The following is a 21,251-nucleotide window of genomic DNA, read 5'->3' as shown; positions in this document are numbered from 1 at the left end:
GGAGCCGGCGTCCCTGGCTCAGAAAAGCTCGCCGATGGGTGCACTCTGCAGCCACAGCTCGTGCATAAAGGTGTACAAGTTATCGCTCACCCCAACCTGTTGCGAGGAACATGTCTTTAGTGTTGCATAATACATGTTATCAAAAATAGTTATAGGAACATGTTATAGATAACATAGGAACATGTTATCAAAAATAGTTTCAAGTTCAGATCTCCGTCAGCCAATCACTGACGGCTTTTCAAGTTAAACCCACCAATCACAGAAGAGTTGCGTGTACTTAGGCCGCGTAATTCGAGCTTTGATAGAATGGCCCCTTGGACTGCAACAACGGTGCATGAGTTTCACCATTCAGTGCCAGTTAGCTTAAAACCAACCAAAGCTCGTGGATGGACGTGTAGAAAGTACAGGTTGAAGAATTTTTCCCATTATAAATCGCCTGAAGCATCGTCACAAACTGGCTTCAATTTAAGAACAGGTCATTATCAAGAAGTTAATGAAAGTTCCCAACAGCCAGGGTGCGGGAGCCAACACATTAGCATTTGAAACGCGACAACAAGTTGACACAACTAGCTGTAATGTTAGAAAAAACGGTCCCATTGGTGTTCTAGTGGCCGGTCGCCCCGTGAAAATAAACTGTTTCGCCGTTTTTATCAGCTGTTTTACGGGTTTCTAGTGTTAAATTAGAATTTTCCCCACGAAACGGTGTTTCTTTTCACGTGCCGACCGGCCACTGAAACGCCGGTAATACCGTTAACGGTAATTTTTCTAACAGTGTGTAGCCTACGCAACAACTTAACACAACTTAACCCAAGTGGGTTAAACCCAACTCAACCCAACTTGCAGCTCATTGACTCCGTATCATGAGTTACACATAAATAAATGTTCTCAACTTAAACCCAGTTGCCCTCAACGGAAAAATAAGCAAAACCCTAGTTGTCCATGGAAATCTGGTAACTAGGTGAAATTAAATACTTTAAAAGTTACACGTGGATATTGTTGTATTATGCTGAATAAATGATGATAAGATATGCAAGAATAAAAATCAATTATTATGGCTTTAATTACATCTTGTGATGAAATACCTGAAGGCGAAGCTGCATGTTAACTTGAATCAATTTCATACACATGTTTACGTAATGAATGGTGTTGATATTAACAATAGGTGCGTAAGTCTCTAGAAGCCATGTTACCTGGCAAGCATATTTATAAATAATTAGATGTTAAATATGATCGATTTAATTCTACTAAAGCAAAGTTACAATTAGAATAGATTCAATACCAGATTCCAAGAAAACTACGTTGGTTTAAAAAGATCAAGAGAATTAAGCGTAGCTATGAACTCAAAAATTATAATAAAAGGATCTTTACCGTAATTTCTGTTGCACGTCGCGTCAGAGTAGAATATTTATGATACTATAATCAAGGGTACTGCTTTTAATGAAGCTTCCAACATTTAATTTGTATTGCATCATTCATATTTTTTTTTTAAATCTTACCAAAACAATCCCTTTAAATCTTATCATAACAGCATTATTCTAAGTTTTAAAACTTGTTTATAAGAATATTATGCCAAAGTGTACTTCAACAATATATTCTTCATTAATTAGACCTAATAAAGCATGCAATGGAAGTTTCGCAACAACGACCCAGTAACTCAGAAGCAGCAAGTGGGAAGTGCAGTATATTTTAGTCCCACGTTTACTGGCGCAAAGATAATATCTTACCAAGGCTTTTCTACAACGCGTATGGGGCGCGGTGCCCCCTGCCTGGTAAGAGGATAATACGCGTGTCAGACCTGCGTAAGTATTACACTGGAATGTCTTTAATTTGTATTGTATTATTCATATTTTTTTAAATCTTACCATAACAGTATTATTCAGTTTTAAAACTTGCTTAGAAGACATCACAGATTCATTGTCCGCTAAAAATCGATGGATGTTGTCACTCGTTTGCTATCATGCGGGTCATTTTGACGCAGTTTGGGAGGACAGTTTGATATGGAAATGTGTTTTGTCCGTTCCCTTATGCTGCTGAGACTAAGAAGTTTAAATGGATTTTTGGACAATGACTCTATCAATTATCTGAGTGTTCACAATGATGCCACCAGCATCCAATCCTCGACTGTTTTGTATCAAAGTGAGTTTAGAAAGTTACGGAAGTTCATCTCTAAGGATAACAATATTCAATAAGTGTATTACCGTCATTTCATTTTTAAAAATTTAACTAGGTACTACTTAGTTAAATTTTAATAGAAAGCCGTTTTCTTTAATTTCTTTGTAGCCTAACAAGCATAGTCTTCATATCGCTGAAGCTTGCTTCTAAAATAAAAAAAAAATGGTAAAAGTTAGCAACACGTAAAATTCATCGCGTCACTTTCAATCACCAGAAGATAATTTGTACGATTCTAGAAGCAAAGAGAAGTAGGAATTCTTGACACAATATTTGCTGGATGGAAAAAGTATCTAAGCTAAGGAGATTGTGTTACGAAATATAAGGCAATTAGTACAATCTAAGAGAATAAAAAAATAGCGAAGTTAAACAGCTCCCAATACATCAGCGATTCAGGAAAGCGATTCTTATACGCAACTTGGTTATTAAAACCAAAAAATAATGAGTTATCAAAAAATAAACTACCTTGAAATACGACCCATAATCGGTAAATACGTCAATAAAAATTTAGACATTCACGTCAAGTTGTCTCATGGAATACAACCACCTACTTTTAAGAATTGTACCTTTTCAGAATTTTGAAAATTCACAAGTTTTCAAAAAGAATATTTCTGATTTTATGAATAATCAAATAGGTGGCTTCCAAAATGGTTGATAGTTAAAAAATGTAAGGCTATTCAGGGCTTTTAATGAGGAAAGAACGATAGTAGAATGTTGAAACTAAAGGATAAGATGAGTATTACTCAACAAACAATTATGACCGATACAAATATATAACAGTTTAGACAAAAATTCGACGTTAAATTGAAAAAAAAAAAACGAGCAACCTCAAAAGAATAAGTTGAACGATTAAATAAATTGAATGCAAACGATTTCTTGTATAATTTCTAAATGCATAAACAATCACAATCACAACTGACATTTACATTCATTTATATGAGAGTACAAAACATCTACAAGCAGAAACGGACCTTATATGGCGTGGGGTTGAGGTTGCGCTTGTGGTCCTGCCTGAGCGAAGCTAAGCCCGTCTTCACCTTCTCCTTCACCTCCTCCAGCGTCGGCATCTGCTGCTGCACTTCCCCGTCTTGCCAGTAAACCTGCGCGTACAAATGGTATTAATTGATTTAATTTAATTTAAGTTTCCTAAAGGACTGCGTCGCCGTCTGAAGGAAAAGCCCTCTGAAGGCAGCGGCCATCATGGTTATTTTCCCTCCCAATTCCCGTCTCTTTTTTCCCCAGCATATATATATCACGAGGCAGCATATAATCCTGACACTCGCCTTCTGCAGACACTGCAGGGTGGCGGGACTGACGTAGGCGCGCTTGCTCTCCTGGAAGGGGTGTCGGCACAACACGCGCTCTCCGGGCCGCGGCGGCTGCTCGTCCGCCAGCTGCATGAGGTCGATCAGAGCCCGCCCTGCGCATGGCAACACGTATTATTCCTTTGTCTATGTCGTATCTTACTTCGATATATCATGTTTATCGTATCTACACATATACTATACATATACAAAAATAGGTAGGAACAATTTAATTGGCTTTGCATAAATACGAGTATCATCAATGCACAATTAAACTATACAGATTTTTTCTTCTACGTAGAATTTTTTAATCACTTTCGAATCTACTTGCGGGGTATCTAACGTTGTAATAGTAAAACAATCTAGTGTTATTTTGGTTTTTTGTCAGCATATAAAGTGGGAGCTATCTGCTACATGTACACGGCGACTCTAGACTGTTCCTTTCTAGCTTTAATTTCTTAGTTTATTTTTTCGTGTCTACATTCAGGCTTAAATTACACATATATACACGAGATAAAAATATTTTAATATGTTATATGAATGTGATGAGATGGCGGTGTGCAAGTGACATCACACACGGACATTTCAACTTGTTTACTAGTGTTATGATTGAAACAATACGACAGGAGTCCTGAGAATATGCGTCAACGAGAATACAAATTAGACGATAAAATTACAGGTGAAGAAAATGTCGCAGACTTTTGATAGCAACAGTTTGAAGAACTTGTATTCTGAAATATAAATTGACGTAAAGCAAATTTATACAAATTAGTTACAAGAATAACCAATTAGTGATAGTAATAACAAATTAGAAACAACAATAACAAATTAATGAAAACAATAACAAATTAGTGACGACCATAACAAATTTGTGACGACCATAACAAATTTGTGACAACAATAACAAATTAGTGACGACAATAAAAAATTAGTGACAACAATAACAAATTAGTGACAACAATAACAAATTAGTGACAACAATAACAAATTAGTGACAACAATAACTATTTAGTGACAACAATAACTATTTAGTGAGGACAATAAGACTGAAGGCTCACCATCGTCCCCGTAGAGCCTATAGATCCTCTTCTCGCCAGGACACGTGACCTTCTCCACGTCCTGCGAGAGTTTGATCTTAGCCTGCCCGTTGACCTGCACCAACTTGAACACGCACCCTAGTGCAGGCTGACGCTGGCACGTCACTGCAACGTCAACATATTTCATCACAATGTTCATAATGCTGATGGCAGGTCACTGTAACGTCAACATATTTTATCGTCATGTTGAAAATGCTGATGACATGTATGTCACTGCAATGTGACATACATATTTCATCACTATGTTGATAATGCTGATGGCAGGTCACTGCAGCATCAACATATTTCATCACTATGTTGATACGTGGACGAGGGGCGGTGACATGGAAAAGTGGATGACATGGGAAGGAGGTTGCAAGTTCAATGCCAGAACTATATAAGGTGTCGGCATGACACACTTTGAGAAATCAATGGGTACTAACACTGCCAAAATAGCAACGCAATTCCTCACTTATAGTACAAGCAGGGAGCCGACACAGCAATCATTGTCCCATTTGCCAGAACAAACTGGAATAGCTGACCCACGCGGGGGCAAAAAAAATCTGTATTTGCACAAATTTCTCTGAGTGTAAGGTGGCCCTCACCGAGGTGGGTGCCGATGCCAAACGAGTTGATCTGATGGCCCTGTTCGTTGAGGCTGATGATGGTCTCTTCGTTGATGTCGTTGCTGGCCACGATGGTCAGGTGCTCAAACCATGCAAGCTTATACCTGAAATTAATACATAAGTGATGATTTAAGTTGACAAATAATGATGTGAACAATGCAAGGTTGAAAGTTAAAATCTGATGTCGTTGCTGGCCACGATTGGTAGGTGCTCAAACCACGCAAGGTTATATCTGAAATTAATACATAAGTGATGATTTGAGTTAAAAATATTGACGTAAACAATGCAAGGTTGAAAGTGAAAATCTGATGTCGTTGCAGGCCACGATTGGTAGGTGCTCAAACCACGCAAGGTTATATCTGAAATTAATACATAAATGATGATTTGAGTTGAAAAATAATGATGTGAACAATGCAAGGTTGAAAGTGAAAAACTGTGAGATAAACACGTGTTGCATGAATCAGTAATGATTCATGTTGAAAACATTGATGGAGCACCGAGAAAGAAGTTACAGCGCGCTTCACCTTGAGTGAAATCAGCAAATTTTGAAAACAGAACAGGATACTTGTTTTGGCTCATGCTAACTATCAATAAGAATTGAACTCGCTCTTCAAATACCTAATATCTAAAAATTATCACGTAGTGTTTAAAAAGAATTACAAATCTAAAACCGAAACTAGAGTAGCTCCAGAAATCTCTTTGCGTGGTGCAGTGGTAAAGTATAAGAAATAAAAAAGCACCTAGCATATTCAATTTCAACAAGTCATTTCTGATGTAACATGAGTGATATATATATACATCAAGAACGAACTCTTAAGCGACTCTAGCGGCTCTAGCCGTGGTGCTGAGGCGAACCCTAATTGAACACTCTCTTAATTGAACTTAATTCAACAATTGTCCTTTTGATTTAACCAAAGTTATGATTTATAGAGAGCATGATTTAGACAGCACATGATGTTGTCAGAACATGATTTGTGCAGAACATGATTTGTGACAAAACACGATTTAGACACAACATGATTTAGACCACAACACGATTTAGACACAACACGATTTAGACACAACACGATTTAGACACAACACGATTTAGACACAACATGATTTAGACACAACACGATTTAGNCAACACAATTTAAACAGAAATCAATTTACACACGACATGATTTAGACACAACATAATTTAGACACAACACAATTTACACAGAACATGATCTACACAGAAATGATACCAACTCTTTAGCAACTCTAGCAAAGAGCGCTCTAGCCGTAGTGCTGAGGTAGGCGAGGTCTCCAGAATCTATCCTGACGCCCACCGGCCGATAGCCAAGCTCGTGTAGGGCCAGTGCCACCCCACAGAAGTTCACGATACCGGACCTGTCATGAACAAATTATGAGCTTTTCCTATAATTCTGTAACATTCAAAGTTTTTAACGGGGTTCAAATAGTCTGAATGAAAAACCAAAACATAAACAAGTTATACCAATTACTTGACAAAATCAAATGGATTAACGAGCTAAACAGAGCGCAAATTCTGAGCAAAAAACATGTTATAACACCAACTTGGTAAGAGCCTCCCGTTCTGACGTGGTGAGCCTACAGACAGTACAGGACTCGGCCTTAAGGATAGCCACGGGTTGCCTAAAGATGAGACCCATTAAACATTTCCACATCGAGACATGTGTTCTCCCCCATAAATGCCCTCTTGGACCTCACCGGTGCGCAGTTCCTGACCAGTGTCTTGCGGCAATCTCACCCCCCTTTTCCCATCTTCTCTTGGAGACCGCCCAATGGAAGCTACCCTTCGGTCCAGATACTGTTACCTTGTCGTCCCCTTCCTAAGGGATGGCATAATGCCCGAAGGCTCATACAAGGCGAAGCGGACTCTCCGTTTAGAGATGTAATAATAACTCACATACGTCACCGAGACAGCTGGTATCAAAAGGGTCTTGGCCGCCCTAACTCCTCCCGTCGCTACAGAGGACCGGCTCCCTCGCCCCACCCCTGGCCCAGCTGCGTTCGGGCTACTGCAGGCAGTTCCCTGGTATCCTACACCTTGCCAGTTTATTATTATAATAGTTCTAGCGTTAATCGTGTTTCACTTGTCCTGCCTTAGTCACACTTGGAACAATAAGTACCCAGACCCTCAGTACCAATCCATCAGGTGGTCGCAGAAGCAGACACCTGACATATATGAATCGCACTGTGGACTTGGGCATGCTGACCTCTAGCTATCCATCCGTTCGATTCAGGGCTTGTTGGTGCACCACCAATTTTGTGCCACCACCTTCCGTCGCTTCTTGCTGAAGAATAAATCGATATTAGAGAAAAAAATATAACTCAGTACTCACTGCAGTGAGTGACAGAGAGCGCATTTTCTAGTCGATGAAAACTTGAGGTCACGGACAGACGGACGGACGGACATGGCGAGCACAATGGTGCATTTTTCCATAAATGAGAGAATGAGCTAAAAAGCAAGAAGAATAACCAACTGGCTAGTCAATTTCGTCGAATCTATACGAAATATGCTAGTGGGATGAAGAGTCAACCTTTTTAATTAAAATAGTCTCAAATTAGAAGTTAATTAAGCGAATTAAAGACGAAAATAGATGGCTTTAATTGACCACGTCAGAACACGGTATGCAAAAAAGCAAAAAATTGCATGGCAGTAACACGCACCGATGTAGGAGTACTTGGACGCGGAGAGGCCACCATCGGGCCCCTGGGCGCGCCGCAGCCCGAACTCGAGCAGCTGCAGTTTGGGCCCCGCAGCCATGCGGTACCGGGCAGCGTTCGTAGCCACCAGGCTGCACATAAACAATAATAACTCACAACGCGAACATAAATTATTCTATTAAGAACGTTCGTTACAAGAAGCAGGATGACGATGGCGGAACACGTCTCACTCACCTGGCGTAGTTCACTAAATTCAGTAGAGTTGTTTCCAGCAGCTGGATGACGATTAGGGGGCCTTTCAGCGTCATGAGCGGCACCCTGCAAAACGGCATCCATCGTCAGGTTCATGCAATTTATTATGATTGACTAAAATATTAAAAGTCAATTGTTCATGTCTAAATCGTCAGGATCATGCAATTCATTACTCATCATGGTTGACTATATTAAAATGTAACATGTTCATATCACAAGCATATACCGGTAATTGAATTTAATAAAGCAGTCGAACTTCATGGAATTGGCTGCCGCCTCAAACTCGAAGCTCTACTTTGCACAACACTAATTAACTTAATGGGGTTAATTCCTAATTCCTATTAATGAATATTAATATGGACAAAATGAATAACGAATAAACTCTAACATTTATCCCCAATAAAATCACTAAAAACTGCGAGTTAAACGCCGGAAATAAACGAAAGAAGTAAAGACCAAGAAATGGACTGATGCCTAGCTAAGGCAACGAAAAATGTTGAAGCACTAAAAGCTTGGACACAAACTAAAGATAATAACGCTGAGAAATTAACGTGAGAATTAGATGCCCGAAATTATCTGCTAGAGGAAATATTTTATTGAACTTTAGACCTCGGTAACAAAATAAATTATTCGTGGAACAGAAAAATTAAATGCGGGGAAGAAGACAAAAGTGGCAGGCAGTGACCGAGGGAAGATGACGTTGCCCTCGTCGGCATTAGCTGATGGAGGAAATATTTTATTGAACTGTAGACTTCATTAACAAGATAAATTATTCGTGGAACAGAAAATTAAAGGCAGGGAAGAGGGCAAAAGTGGCAGGCAGTGACCGAGGGAATACGACGTTGTCCTCGTCGGCATTAGCTGCTAGAGGAAATATTTTAGTTGAACAGTAGACCTCAGTAACAAGATAAATTATTCGTGGAACAGACAATTAAAGGCAGGGAAGAGGACAAAAGTGGCAGGCAGTGACCGAGGGAATACGACGTTGCCCTCGTCGACGGCGCTGACGATGACGTCCTTGGCCGTGAGCTGCGCCAGACACGCGAAGAACTCGTCCTCTACCGTCGCCGGCATCACGTCGCGCAGGTATGACACGTCTGCGCAATGACAATCGTGATGGTTCATCATGGAATTATTCTCAAACCTGTTAAAATTTATTATCCAATTACGTCATTAGTATATTCGTGTGATGTCGCGCAGGTATGACACATCTGCGCAATGACAATCGTGGTGGTTCATCATGGAATTATTCTCAAACCTGTTAAAATTTATTATCCAATTACGTCACTAGTATATTCGTGTGATGTCGCGCAGGTTTGACACGTCTGCGCAATGGCAAAAATCGCGAGTTTCATCATGGAATATTCTCGAACCTATTAATATTTATTAATTAAGCACGTCATTTTATACACTTATCGTAAGCCTCGTGTTGCGAGGCGAAGTCGACGCTCATTAGATCGATCGTAATTATTTTTACCTGAAACTTACCTCGGTGAAAAAATCCTGCTCAAGCCGAATTAGTGGTCGTGTTAAATCTTGCTGTTCTTTCGCTTAATTTGAGTTTGTGCGAGTGAGCTTTATTTTGTTTTGTTCCAGGTAAATGTATGTTTGAGATTCTGTGTTGGCTAGTTTGAGATCTTGCTTTACTGGCTTGACGTCAGAAGTTGAACCCTGTATATATAGGGTTGTTTGCTCCAATGAGCTTCTGAGTTAAAAACCTATTTTGATCACTTGCCTTAGTGCTGTGAATTAACTTGCATGCACTTAACTCAACTTAACTTGCTTTTAAGTACGAGCGAACATTCCTTATACTGTTATCTCTATTATCTTTCTTTTAGTTCGCTACACGAGAACTAATGTCAAGGGTTCATCAACAGATACAAATAGGTTAGTAAATTAGATCATTTTGCAATTGTTATTCGTAATGTATTTGCTCTTCTTACCGAAACAAACTGTGTTACATCTTAAATTGATTTCGAAGATAGGTTCTAACTTCTTATCTACTTTATCCAGATAAGAACCCACCCAATCTCCGTAACGTGCAACTTGACCAGCAAATCTATCAGCTCGCTTCTTCATTTGTTACCTGCCACTACATTATTTATTCTGTAGCGTGCAATTTAACGGTGAGGATAGAGAGAGACGTGTATAACTTGCATTACAGTGGCTTATTCCTTTGAATTAAATATTGTCATATTTACTCCCTGATTTATGCAGTTTTACTGATAACAGCAAATTTTCCCTGCAGTGCGAATCACTACTACGGTTATCTGTTCTTTAACTGACCGCTGTTCACCAACTTTGTTTGGCGTCAAATAAAGTTTCTCAGTTTTCTTAAACTTCTTCTATTTACACTTGCGCTGAAATTCAATAAACCATTGACCACGAGAAACGCGTATCGACTGCTTCAGCCTGAGATATTATTCAAATTTTGTCACTTCATACAAATTACAAAGAAGAATAACTTTCTAACAAGAATATTCACTTCGATTACCTTTCATGGGAAACCAAATACTAATATTAACGTACTTCTAATAGCATTTGAAAATCATCATCTGGGCTCGTAAATATCTTATCTTGTCCAGAGATATTCACCGCACCTATATCTTAACAAATTTCCAAGAAGCTGTCAACTCATCCTTTTTATCAGGACAGAACAAGACTGACAACAGCTCAGCTTTCAATTCGCTCAACGCCTAAATTTACCTAGATCCATAAAAGATAAATTGCTGAACTAAGTTGAAGACTAAGCAATTCTGAAAACATAAAAACAATACTTCCGATTCTATAAAATTCAATACGAATTGAGAATTAATCTCACTGCGCCCAAAAACATGCGTGTAAAGCTATTTTATGCCATAACATTTGGACAATCTAATATAGTTGATGGATCATTCACAAAAAAGCATATAGAAAATTTAATTATTTACTAGTAATTTGAGAGATGAATTTCGTTAGCTTATAGGTTTAACTAACCTGAGGCGGTGTACCTAAAATTCTTAAGAAATGTGATGCATTCGTCGAGGCCAGCGAAGATCGTGAATTCGCCACCGAAAGGAGCTTTGCGGAAGAAAAGATCGAACACCGCCACGTCTCCGAGCTTGCCAGACTTCCAATACGCATACGCCNGCCTGTCTCTTATACACATCTAGATGTGTATAAGAGACAGATCTGGTACATGTCTGCGGCAAATGATACTTCAGCAATAATAAGGTACACGCCATGTTGATCTGGTGCATGTCTGCGGGGAATGGTGCTCCATTAATACGAATATTTCAAGTTCCGGAACCACAATAAAACGTAGAACGAAACTAATTTGAAGTTATAGTGTATTCTCCATCTTTGTAATACAGTTAATCACTCGCGTATCGCAGGTTTTATGTTCCAGAATCGACTAATAATGCTTATACAAGTATTTATATCGTATTTTTTTTGGTAACTTATCGTAAACTGCGACCCAGCGAAAATCCGCAAACGATTTTTCTAATCTAAGCCTGCAATAAAGTGGAGCCTCACTAGGTCAAGAGCGATACATAGCGAGGGATAATTGCATGCTTAGAACTGTCGCGGTTATAAACATGCTCAGGATAAGCTGAAGACTAACAGTTTGGTGCTTTTTTCCATTGGAGACAAGATTTGTTCCGGCTAGCAATGAAAATTGGCACAATTTTCAACACTCCGCGTTAATTCCGGGGCAATACCGAGACGAGATGTCCCCCGGTCAAAATAGGAGTTTTCAAATTTCATGGAATTTTCATCTTCTATAACGAGCCATATTAGTTATTTATGAATATGTTATTAGAATAATGAATTATTTCAGACATAATCTGATCAACATTCTGTCTGTTAACAACGTTTCAAGAACATCACTAAGTAGAATGACATCGCTATTCCCCATCTAGCAAATTTGAAGAGCCAGGGTGAAATTGAAATAAATAAATATAGTATAGATAAAATATAAAATAAATCAATATAATAGAAATAAATAAATAATTGGTAGAAATGCGCAGCGGAAGAAGTTATTACCGATTTTCGATTAGAAAAAAATGCGCAACTGAAAAGCTCCCAAGTCCCTCAGTTTTGAACAGATCTACATGAAATTCAAAACATATCTAATTAATGGTCAGACTCTGCGGTAGGAATCGACGCAAACTTTTGCATTGCTTGGTTTTCGATTTAAATTATAGTCATCACTTATCGTCACTAGTGACTAGGCTGTAGGCTAGTGCCTTGTTCAGGGGAAAAGCGTTTCATTGCTTAAAAACGAGTAGCGGCCAGTATAGCTGCCCGTTGTGAGCCTACTTCCCGCCAAAAAGTTTATACCAGACATTTGCCAGGGAAACAATTATTCTTTTTTTTTTTGAGAATTTTTGGTTTAAAATGAAATGACCGAGAGGCCAAACGAACAAGTTGAGAGAACATAAGGTGGTGCGTTCTCTACTTGGTTTGGACTAATTACTGTCATCTGCGGTAGCCTACAGGTGGTGATGGCATGAGAAATTTTTCAATCCTTCGCTTTAATTAAACTTTGGCTTTGGTTAATCGATGTAAAAACTTAATCGTCCTGATGGCCGGGATAAAAAACAGGTCAATAGTCGGTGCAAATTTTATCGCGATATTTACAAGTTTACTGATGATAACACATCAGGCGTCCGTAGAAACCTTTTTCTTACCGACGCTGGGTATTTCTTATAGGCTGGATAAACATAATGTCGGCTAAAATAGTCTGATATGACATTAGACGAACTTGAGAACATCTGTAATTAAGATGCGGCAGCATTGAATTTTAGAAGTCGAGATTTACATGAGAGTAGTAGACGAATACGTCGTAAGTTTTGACGTCGATTAACCAAAACCAAAGTTTAATTAAAGCGAAGGATTGAAGAAAGTCTCTTCTGCCATCACCACCTGCAGGCTACCGCAGATGAGAGTAATTAGTCCCAACCAAGTAGAGAACGCACCACCTTATGCTCTCTCAACTTGTTCGTTTCACCTCTCGGTCATTTCATTTTAAACCCAAAATTGTAAATATTTTGAGGAGCAATTGCTCCTCAAAATATTTCCACTAACCAATTTCGATTCGTGGCATCTTACATGGCTTGAGAAAGCACTTCGGTATTCTACTACGCGGCTAACCGATCGACACAGCGTCACCGACTCGCGATGATGCCATTAAGCGCACCGAACACGTATGGTTCTCGTCATGCACGATCAAAGGCTCAACATCATTCACTTAATATTCAGCTATACATCGCCAAATCTGTTCACTAATTTATTTGCCAAATAAGTTTAGCAGCCAAATGTCGCCGAATCTGCCCATGCCTGGTAGTTATTACCGATTTTCGATTAGAACAAAACAAAAAAAAAATGGCGCAACTGAAAAGCTCACAAGTCCCTCAGTTCTGAACGGATCTACATGAAATTTAAAACATAGTATCTAATTATTGGCCAGACTCAGCAGTACCAGGAATCGACGCAAACTTTTGCGTTGCTTGTTTTTCGATTTAAATTACGGTAATCACTTATCGTCACCAGTTACATACTAGGCTAGTGCCTTGTTCAGGAAAAAAACCTGTTTCATTGCTTACTTGGGCTTTGGTTAATAGACGTCAAAATTTAATCGTCATAATGACCGGAATAAAAACCAGGGTCTATACTTAAAAAAAAGTTAAGAGATAGTGAGTTCACTGATCGTGAGTTCAATCATTGACGGCCCTTCAAGCAAAATCCACCAATCATAGACAAGAAAATAGAGCGTTATAAGTACTTACGTTCACTTAGCGAGTTTTTGAAAGTATTGCCCCAGACCAATTGTCGGTGCAAACTTTGTGGCGATATCTACAAGTTTACTGATGATAAGACATCAGGCATCCGTAGAAACCTTTTTCTTACCGACGCTGGGTATTTCTTAGGCTGGAGAAACATAATGTCGGCTAAAATAGAGTCTGATATGACATTAGACGAACTTGGGAACATCTGCAATTAAAAATGCGGCAGCATTGAATTTTAGAAGTCGAGATTTACATGAGAATAGTAGACGAATAAGTCGTAAGTTTTGACGTCGATTAACCAAAGCCAAAGTTTAATTAAAGCGAAGGATTAAGAAAGTCTCTTCTGCCATCACCACCTGTAGGCAACCGCAGATGACAGCAATTTGTCCAAACCAAGTAGAGAACGCACCACCTTATGCTCTCTCACCTTGTTCGTTTCACCTCTCGGCCATTTCATTTTAAACCAAAAATTGTAAATATTTTGAGGAGCAATTGCTCCTCAAAATATTTCCAGTTACCAATCCTGATTCGTGGAATCTTGCAGGGCTTGAGAAAGCCCTTCAACATTCTACTGCGCGGCTAACCGATCGACACAGCGTCACCGACTAGCGATGATGCCATTAAGGTTACTGAACACGTATGGTTCTCGTCATGCGCGATTAAAGGCTCAACATCATCCACTTAATATTCAGCTATACATCGCCAAATCTTCTCACTAATTTATTTGCTAAATAAGTTTGGCAGCCAAATGTCGCCGAATCTGCCCATGCCTGGCATGGCAACTGCTCATTAACTGCGTTCGCTAACCTTCGCTAACTTTGTATTCCTTAGCCACGCGTTCGGAATGTTTCGTTTTCTTATAGTAAGGAATATCTTGTTCTGCCTTGGATATTTAAGACAAATCTAGTCTCGTTTTGTATCTGTCTCGTATCGTTTCATAATTACCGGTACACAAGTTTTAAATTCCGGGACACAAGTCTTGTCCCGGTTCATACGTTTGTTCCGGAACAAATTTATCTTCGATCCCGTTATTGTTTTCCCAGTAATTTCTCGTTTCATCCCGGTAGTCCCGGATCATTTCAAGAAAATTATTGCGAGACGTAGGTGTCTAATAAACGGTAGCTATGCAACTGTATATCCGTCATTAGAAGTTGAACGGAAAAACGATTCACTGCATACAAAGGACGAAGTTTATCCGTTTCATTGCGTTGGTATATCGTTCTAATTCTAAATACTATAAGCGATATTTGAAGAGTCGCTATACGCGATTTGTGAAAAGAATGCCACCGCAGTCTGGTTTCTGGACTATGCGGAATGATTAGTGCTGGTGTATATTTTTAGTCCAAAAGTAAAATCTCTAACTATTATTCTTGGAAGTTATGACGATTAGATGTGCATTTTAGTTTCATGCAAACTTTTAGACATTGTACGTAAACATTAAACGAACGCATGTTTATAAAAAAATTGTCACTACTTAATAGTTTTCCTCTGATCGCGTCAATTATGATCTCTATTAAGGTTTATTACCATTTATGTTACAAACAAGTGAGATGGAGACCTCAGCTAGGGGTTAACGCTTCATTTTCCAATAAAGACATTTAATTAAAAAACATCATTACCGCAAATATCGAGACGAAGACTTTAGTGTTCAAAGTTTACTAATAATTTCGTATTTATTCGCGTTTTCCGTCACCGAGAGCTAATTTCAGGGTCAATAAAGTGAGTCCCTGACACAGCCGGTTTAGAGGTCACGGCGTCCCTTCAACCTCTATATTTCCTCGCCTCTCTTCAGAGGCCGACGTTTCGTTCACAAGAATAGCCGTCGTGCTGGCGTTGCCATGGTGGCTTTGAGGACTCGAAACAACGACGCTGCCATGACGACCGACCGCAGTTCATGCTGCATGCATTGCAGCCTAGCGGGTTGATTTTGTTCAACTTGATATCACATGGCAACCTTTTGGTTTGATTTTGTTCAAGTTCATATCACATGGCAACCTCATGGTTTGATTTTGTTCAAGTTCATACCACATGGCATCCTCATGGTTTGATTTTGTTGAAGTTTATTTCTCAGAGAAACCTTGTGGGTCAATTTTGTACAAAAGCTTCTCTTGTAACTGGATTGCGACGGACATAAACCAAGGTCGAATACTTGTCCTTCACGACAGATAATTTCTTGTTTCATCTGTTATTTATTTTTAATTAATAATAATTGAGAATAGATAATGATTTTTATTCCATGCTTAAAGATCATTAGAATGCAAATTACCAATTGATAACAAAGAAAAAGATCGCTAATAAAATGGACTAAATTATGACCAAAATAAATTTTTTTAATGCATGAGAAATTAAGGCAGATGCCAAATGGGCTAGACTCAAATGAAACACAAATTTTTAGTACAGCTCTACTTTCTACAGCAGTCGGTGAAGCACAGCTTTCTTCACTCGCTAAATCACGGAGCAATAATAATACAAATACATGATTTTTCATGATACAAATACGTGAATACCTGATTTTTCATGTGCATGATGCAGTTATGTTCATTTAATGTCAGAACAGAGCTATGTTGGAAACAGAGTAAATGTCTAGTAAAAATAAAATTAGTCTAATAAGCTCTTGACTAATTAGTATGACTTATACTAATATGTGAGGCATGTTTCGTAAGTCAGTCAGTACTGTTTTGGAATTAAAAAACGACGCACCAAGATATTGCAATTTACAATAATTTTATTTTTACATGAAAGCTTGTACCTTAATCTATTTTGCACCATAATTTCCATGAATATTGAGGCACTTGTCATAACGTGGCACCAGTTTTTGAATACCCTCCTGATAAAATTCTGCCGCCTGACTTGTTAACCACTGCATCAAAAATGAAGAGTGCAGTGTGATGTATTTGATGCATCAAGTGCAGTGTGATGCATCCATCCATTGCATCACACTGTACTTGAAGAAACACCTGGGCAGTCGGTGTCTTCAAGATGATAACAGAGTCTAAATATTTGTGATGCAGTGGTTAACAAGTCAGGTGGCAGAATTTTCATCAGGAAGGTATTCAAAAACTGGTGCCACGTTATGACAAGTGCCTCAATATTCACAGAAATTATGTAGAAAAGTGGATTAAGGTGCAGGCTTTCATGTAATAATAAAATTATTGCAACATCTTTGTGCATCTTTTTAGCGCATTTTTTCATTTATGGAAAAAATGCACTATTGTGCTCGCCATGTCCGTCTGTTCGTCCATCCGTCCCTGACTTCATGTTTTTGTTGATGAGAAAATGCGCGCTCATCACTCACTGCAGTGAGTACTGAGTTATATATTTTTAATTCCAAAACTGTACTGACTTAAAAAACGTGCCTTGTAATTAGTACAAGTCATGATAATAATATATACTAATATAATCAGTAAATATGACCAAGCTCATCAATAGTTGCTATACTAATTATTCAAAACAAAAATAATTCTGAGACAGAAGCCTAGTAACATGATCACCAGGCCAGCCCAAAAGTAAAATAGTAGCCTTTTTGAAAAAAAAAACAAGCCAAACCACACTGAGCAGGTTGGTGGAACCCTTTTGAAAATTAAAATGTGTCAGTGTGACAGATGTGGGGGTTTGACAGGTTGGGGAGCGCAGCCGTGGGTAACAAAATTGACTCGTAAACAGGCCCTGGGCCCAACACCAACCATCAGCATGCAATATCTACATGTAGCCTCAGATCAATGAGCTGTGGGTAACTCCAGCTAACACTAAATTCGCTTTGCACAACAGCCACTGCTTCACAGCATCGGAGCACAACTGGCCAGAGCGCAACAGGCCCTACCACAATAGGCGGCGCAGGTTAGGTTGGGTTAGGTTACGTTAGGAGTAGCTGTTGCGGTAGAGCCTGTTGCGCTTCGGCCAGTTGTGCTCCGGCGCTGTGAACCAGTGCCTGTGACTGAACGGCGCTGCTGTGGTGGGCGCTATGTGTCAAAAGCCATGAAGATGCCCGGCTGCGTTATGCTCGGGAAGGTATATGAATCGCACTGTGGACTTGGGCTAGGCAGACCTCTAGCTATCCACCTAACAGGTTGTATAGTCATTTTCAGTACTACTTTAGTTTCAAGGTTGTTAAAGGGACTGGAAACAATCTAATTTGGGATTTTGTAATAAATAAAAGGATTCTCAAGTTGCAAGGATTATGTGACCATTCTGGAAAACTGAGCCAGAATTCACTCATGAATGAGACAAAAATGTTTGTAGTTGAAGTCAATTTTATCAGTTTTCATGGCTCTTGCTTAATTTCTTTAAAAAAAACTAAAACAAATGGCTAATTTTATCATTCAATTTTTGTAAGTTGGCAGTAAAACAATAGTTTGTATCCATAATTTTAGGAAAATTCTGCCCAATATTACAGACAAGTTGTCTGACACGGGAGCACTTAGCGCTAGGCTAAATTTCTGATGTCAATGCTACATAAGTTGCCATAACATATACCTACAGCAGCTAGTTGAGAAAATTCCTACTTTTTCCAAAATATTGTGTCTTTAATATCATTTCAGTAGGTATGAAATCTTGTGGCTCTAATGTTATGTATTTTCATTTGATTAAAGAAATTGTGGTTCACAAACATATCATTCCACAAAATTTTCTTTAGCAGTTCAGTAACACACTCCCACTAAAACATCCTGCATAATGAGTAAACTCAAAACTGTTCATTGGTGATCAAGTAGTTGCATTTATATCAGATTGCCTTTTTACTGTCTTCATTCATCAACAAAAATGTAAACAGTCCATTATCACATGTTCAGTTGCCAAAAGACCAATATTCTTGCTGTTGTTTTTAGGGCAAAATTAGAAATTTGTGCTAACATGTGCACGAGACTTTGCAACTCATAAATGGCTTTTCATTGCCTTATTGGCCTGGATATGGTATTCACGACTCAGAAAAATTGAATCAGGGCCAGTAAATCCATTAAATCATGGCTCAAAAAAAATCCAGTTGCAGTTGAGAGCAGATGTTTTCCTCACTAGTGTTGCAGGCCTCCGGTAGAAATCATCTATTTTATCAAAAAACTGAACGGCAATTTTCAGGTAAAATTTAAACTTGAGAGAGAGCTTACTAATTATTAAGTGGTAATGAAACCCTTCAAATCCTATTTAGAATATCAGCCACAGCCTCACAAGCATTATTATCCAAAAAATTCAGGTAAAAATTATTGCTTCAACTTTCAAAGGTGATTTATAAAAATTCCAGATAGAAATAGGCCAATTTTCTCACTTATCAACAACCAAATTGGAAAAAGTCCATAAGAATGGGTGAAATTGCCCAGAATCACAGCTGCTTTCAATTTCATCCAATTCACAGCTGCTTTACTCTTCAGCCATAGGTACTGTCTTAGGAAGTTGGGCTTCCAGTTACTGAGTTAGCCTTCAAAAGTTCAAATTGTAGATCTGGCTACTGTGACCAGTATTAGTATATGATTTTAAAGAAAAACAGTAATCTAAGTGCAGACAGTGCAGTACCAGTAGCCTACCTATCTAACAAGAGGATCATTGAAATTGACAGTGGTGACTCATGCGTTTACTGACAGCAGTAAAAGTTTGTAATAAAACAACATAGGCTAACTAAACTGATGCTATTACTGAGCCAAAAGTTTTCAATTATTGTAAAAACTCATTTCTTTGGAGCTTAGGCTCTCAGCAAAAAAAAATTTATCCTGTTTTGGATTATGCATTGTCATTAGTGATTAGATCATTTAGATGATTAGTCAGAATTGACACTTTGACAGTATCCCATATGCATAGTGGCAAACCAGAGCTTTTTTAGAATCAGTTCATTTTTAATGTCCTCATTTACTCAAGATTTAAACAAATTTCTTAAGTATTATTATAATGCTGGTAATCTGGTATCCAGGATACTCCTACTGGTCTACTTATAGGACTCAAAAATGAACTTGAGGGAGAGTCTAAAAAAACTCTCTGCTTTGCCACTACTCACACTGTGTTGTAGGCTATCAATGATTACTGCTTATTAATTTACTGGTATTAGTGGTATAGCTACTTATAAGTTATGGGACTCAAAAATAACTTTAGGATGAGTCGAAAATTTTCTGCTTTGACACTATTCACTGTTCTAAAGATTTTTATACCTAGTTGACCGTTAAAAGGTGTCACAAACTGTAATGTGTGGAAAACGTAGTAAATCAAGGAAATCTATCATTTCATAAAATTTTCTGCACTTCAACTTCAGTTATCTACCTACCTACTTTACTAACGAGTAACGAATCCAAGAGCGAAAATAATAAATTTCCTCACCAGTCAACAGAGGCTGTATTATTCCATTGTGGGATGCATCACTTCGGATTTTCCCAGAGGCAGTTTCAACTCTCACAGACATGATGAAATAAATGAAAGACGATTATTAACGCAACTTTAATGACCAAAGAGTAACCTAAGCACTAGCCACTAAGTGATAACATATAGGTAGGTTACAGACGCAGCGCCAAATAAGAGACTCTTCTCCAAACGACGTTGATACCGGACTGAAACGCGTTTGCGACGGTGACCTTCAGCGTTCCCAACGAAACCAATATCAATCTTGGTGCGTTTGAAGGATATCATTTGTTTGCATAAGTTAATAATTATGCAAACAAATAAAAAGTAAAGTCATACATTTAAAGTCATACATAAAAGTAATACATTTAGTCTCCCAAAATTTCTTTGTAAGCCCTTTGTAAGCCCCTAACTGATTTCAGTTTCCATTTCGTTTTCGTAGTTAGTATACCACCAGTAGCTCTTCATGCGATTCAGAACAAATTTCTGAATCACGATGGTAAAAAATAGAACTTTTCAAGTTAGGTTTTGCGTTCGAGTGCGCAGGCCAGTTCGCAGGCGAGTTCGCTGAAGTGTCGATCCGGTAACTCAATCGATTAGGTTCAACCTCGTTCCATCGTATTTTCTTACGGTGTGAGCTGACAAAAGTGCGGTCTTGCTCAGGGCTAAGTTTAATTTTTCAATTATCATTCTCTGATTCCAGCCGGGTATCTATCACTGTCGCCAGCTATCTGTAATAAATGAATAAAAAATGTGCATTATCTGATTGTGCACGAAAACAAGATATTCGGAGTGAGGACTCGTGAAAAAGGTTGAGATAGAAAAAATCTCTTTCAATCGGGGTCAACGAATGGTCCCAATGATGAATTCTCTCATTATTCTCAGAATGAGTTGACTTTCCTCTAAGCATTTCGGCGCTCATAACAATGGTGCAGCATAATTAAACGTGAGATAATTATTCCACAATCAAACATTTGTCTGGCAGAATTTTTCGACCACGAGAATAGAGAACAAAATATATAGGCAAGGTTCTGAATTTCCTTTATATCGGCTAACTGCAACCTGTTA

At 38.5% G+C, this 21,251-nt stretch overlaps 1 protein-coding gene across 1 annotated transcript; it reads right to left on the bottom strand.

Moving 5' to 3' along the window:
- Nucleotides 1-11: 11 nt before the first annotated feature.
- LOC108667154 (nicotinate phosphoribosyltransferase) lies at nt 12-20,380 on the bottom strand. Its single transcript, XM_018154143.2, has 14 exons — nt 20,166-20,380; nt 11,320-11,341; nt 11,077-11,231; nt 9,071-9,197; nt 8,083-8,166; nt 7,852-7,979; nt 7,088-7,227; nt 6,889-7,010; nt 6,409-6,549; nt 5,155-5,279; nt 4,532-4,675; nt 3,453-3,589; nt 3,141-3,269; nt 12-96 (listed from the first exon to the last, which is right to left on the bottom strand). Exons 1-14 carry the CDS (start codon nt 20,245-20,247, stop codon nt 19-21), a joined length of 1,614 nt encoding a protein of 537 aa, XP_018009632.2. The 5' UTR covers nt 20,248-20,380; the 3' UTR covers nt 12-18.
- Between the last annotated feature and the right edge of the window lie 871 nt (nt 20,381-21,251).

This window comes from Hyalella azteca, unplaced genomic scaffold (assembly GCF_000764305.2).
Source record: "Hyalella azteca isolate HAZT.00-mixed unplaced genomic scaffold, Hazt_2.0.2 contig862, whole genome shotgun sequence".
Taxonomy (NCBI): Eukaryota; Metazoa; Arthropoda; class Malacostraca; order Amphipoda; family Hyalellidae; genus Hyalella; species Hyalella azteca.
The sequence above is the reverse complement of the archived record's forward strand: the minus strand, read 5'-3'. Positions and strand labels throughout refer to the sequence as shown.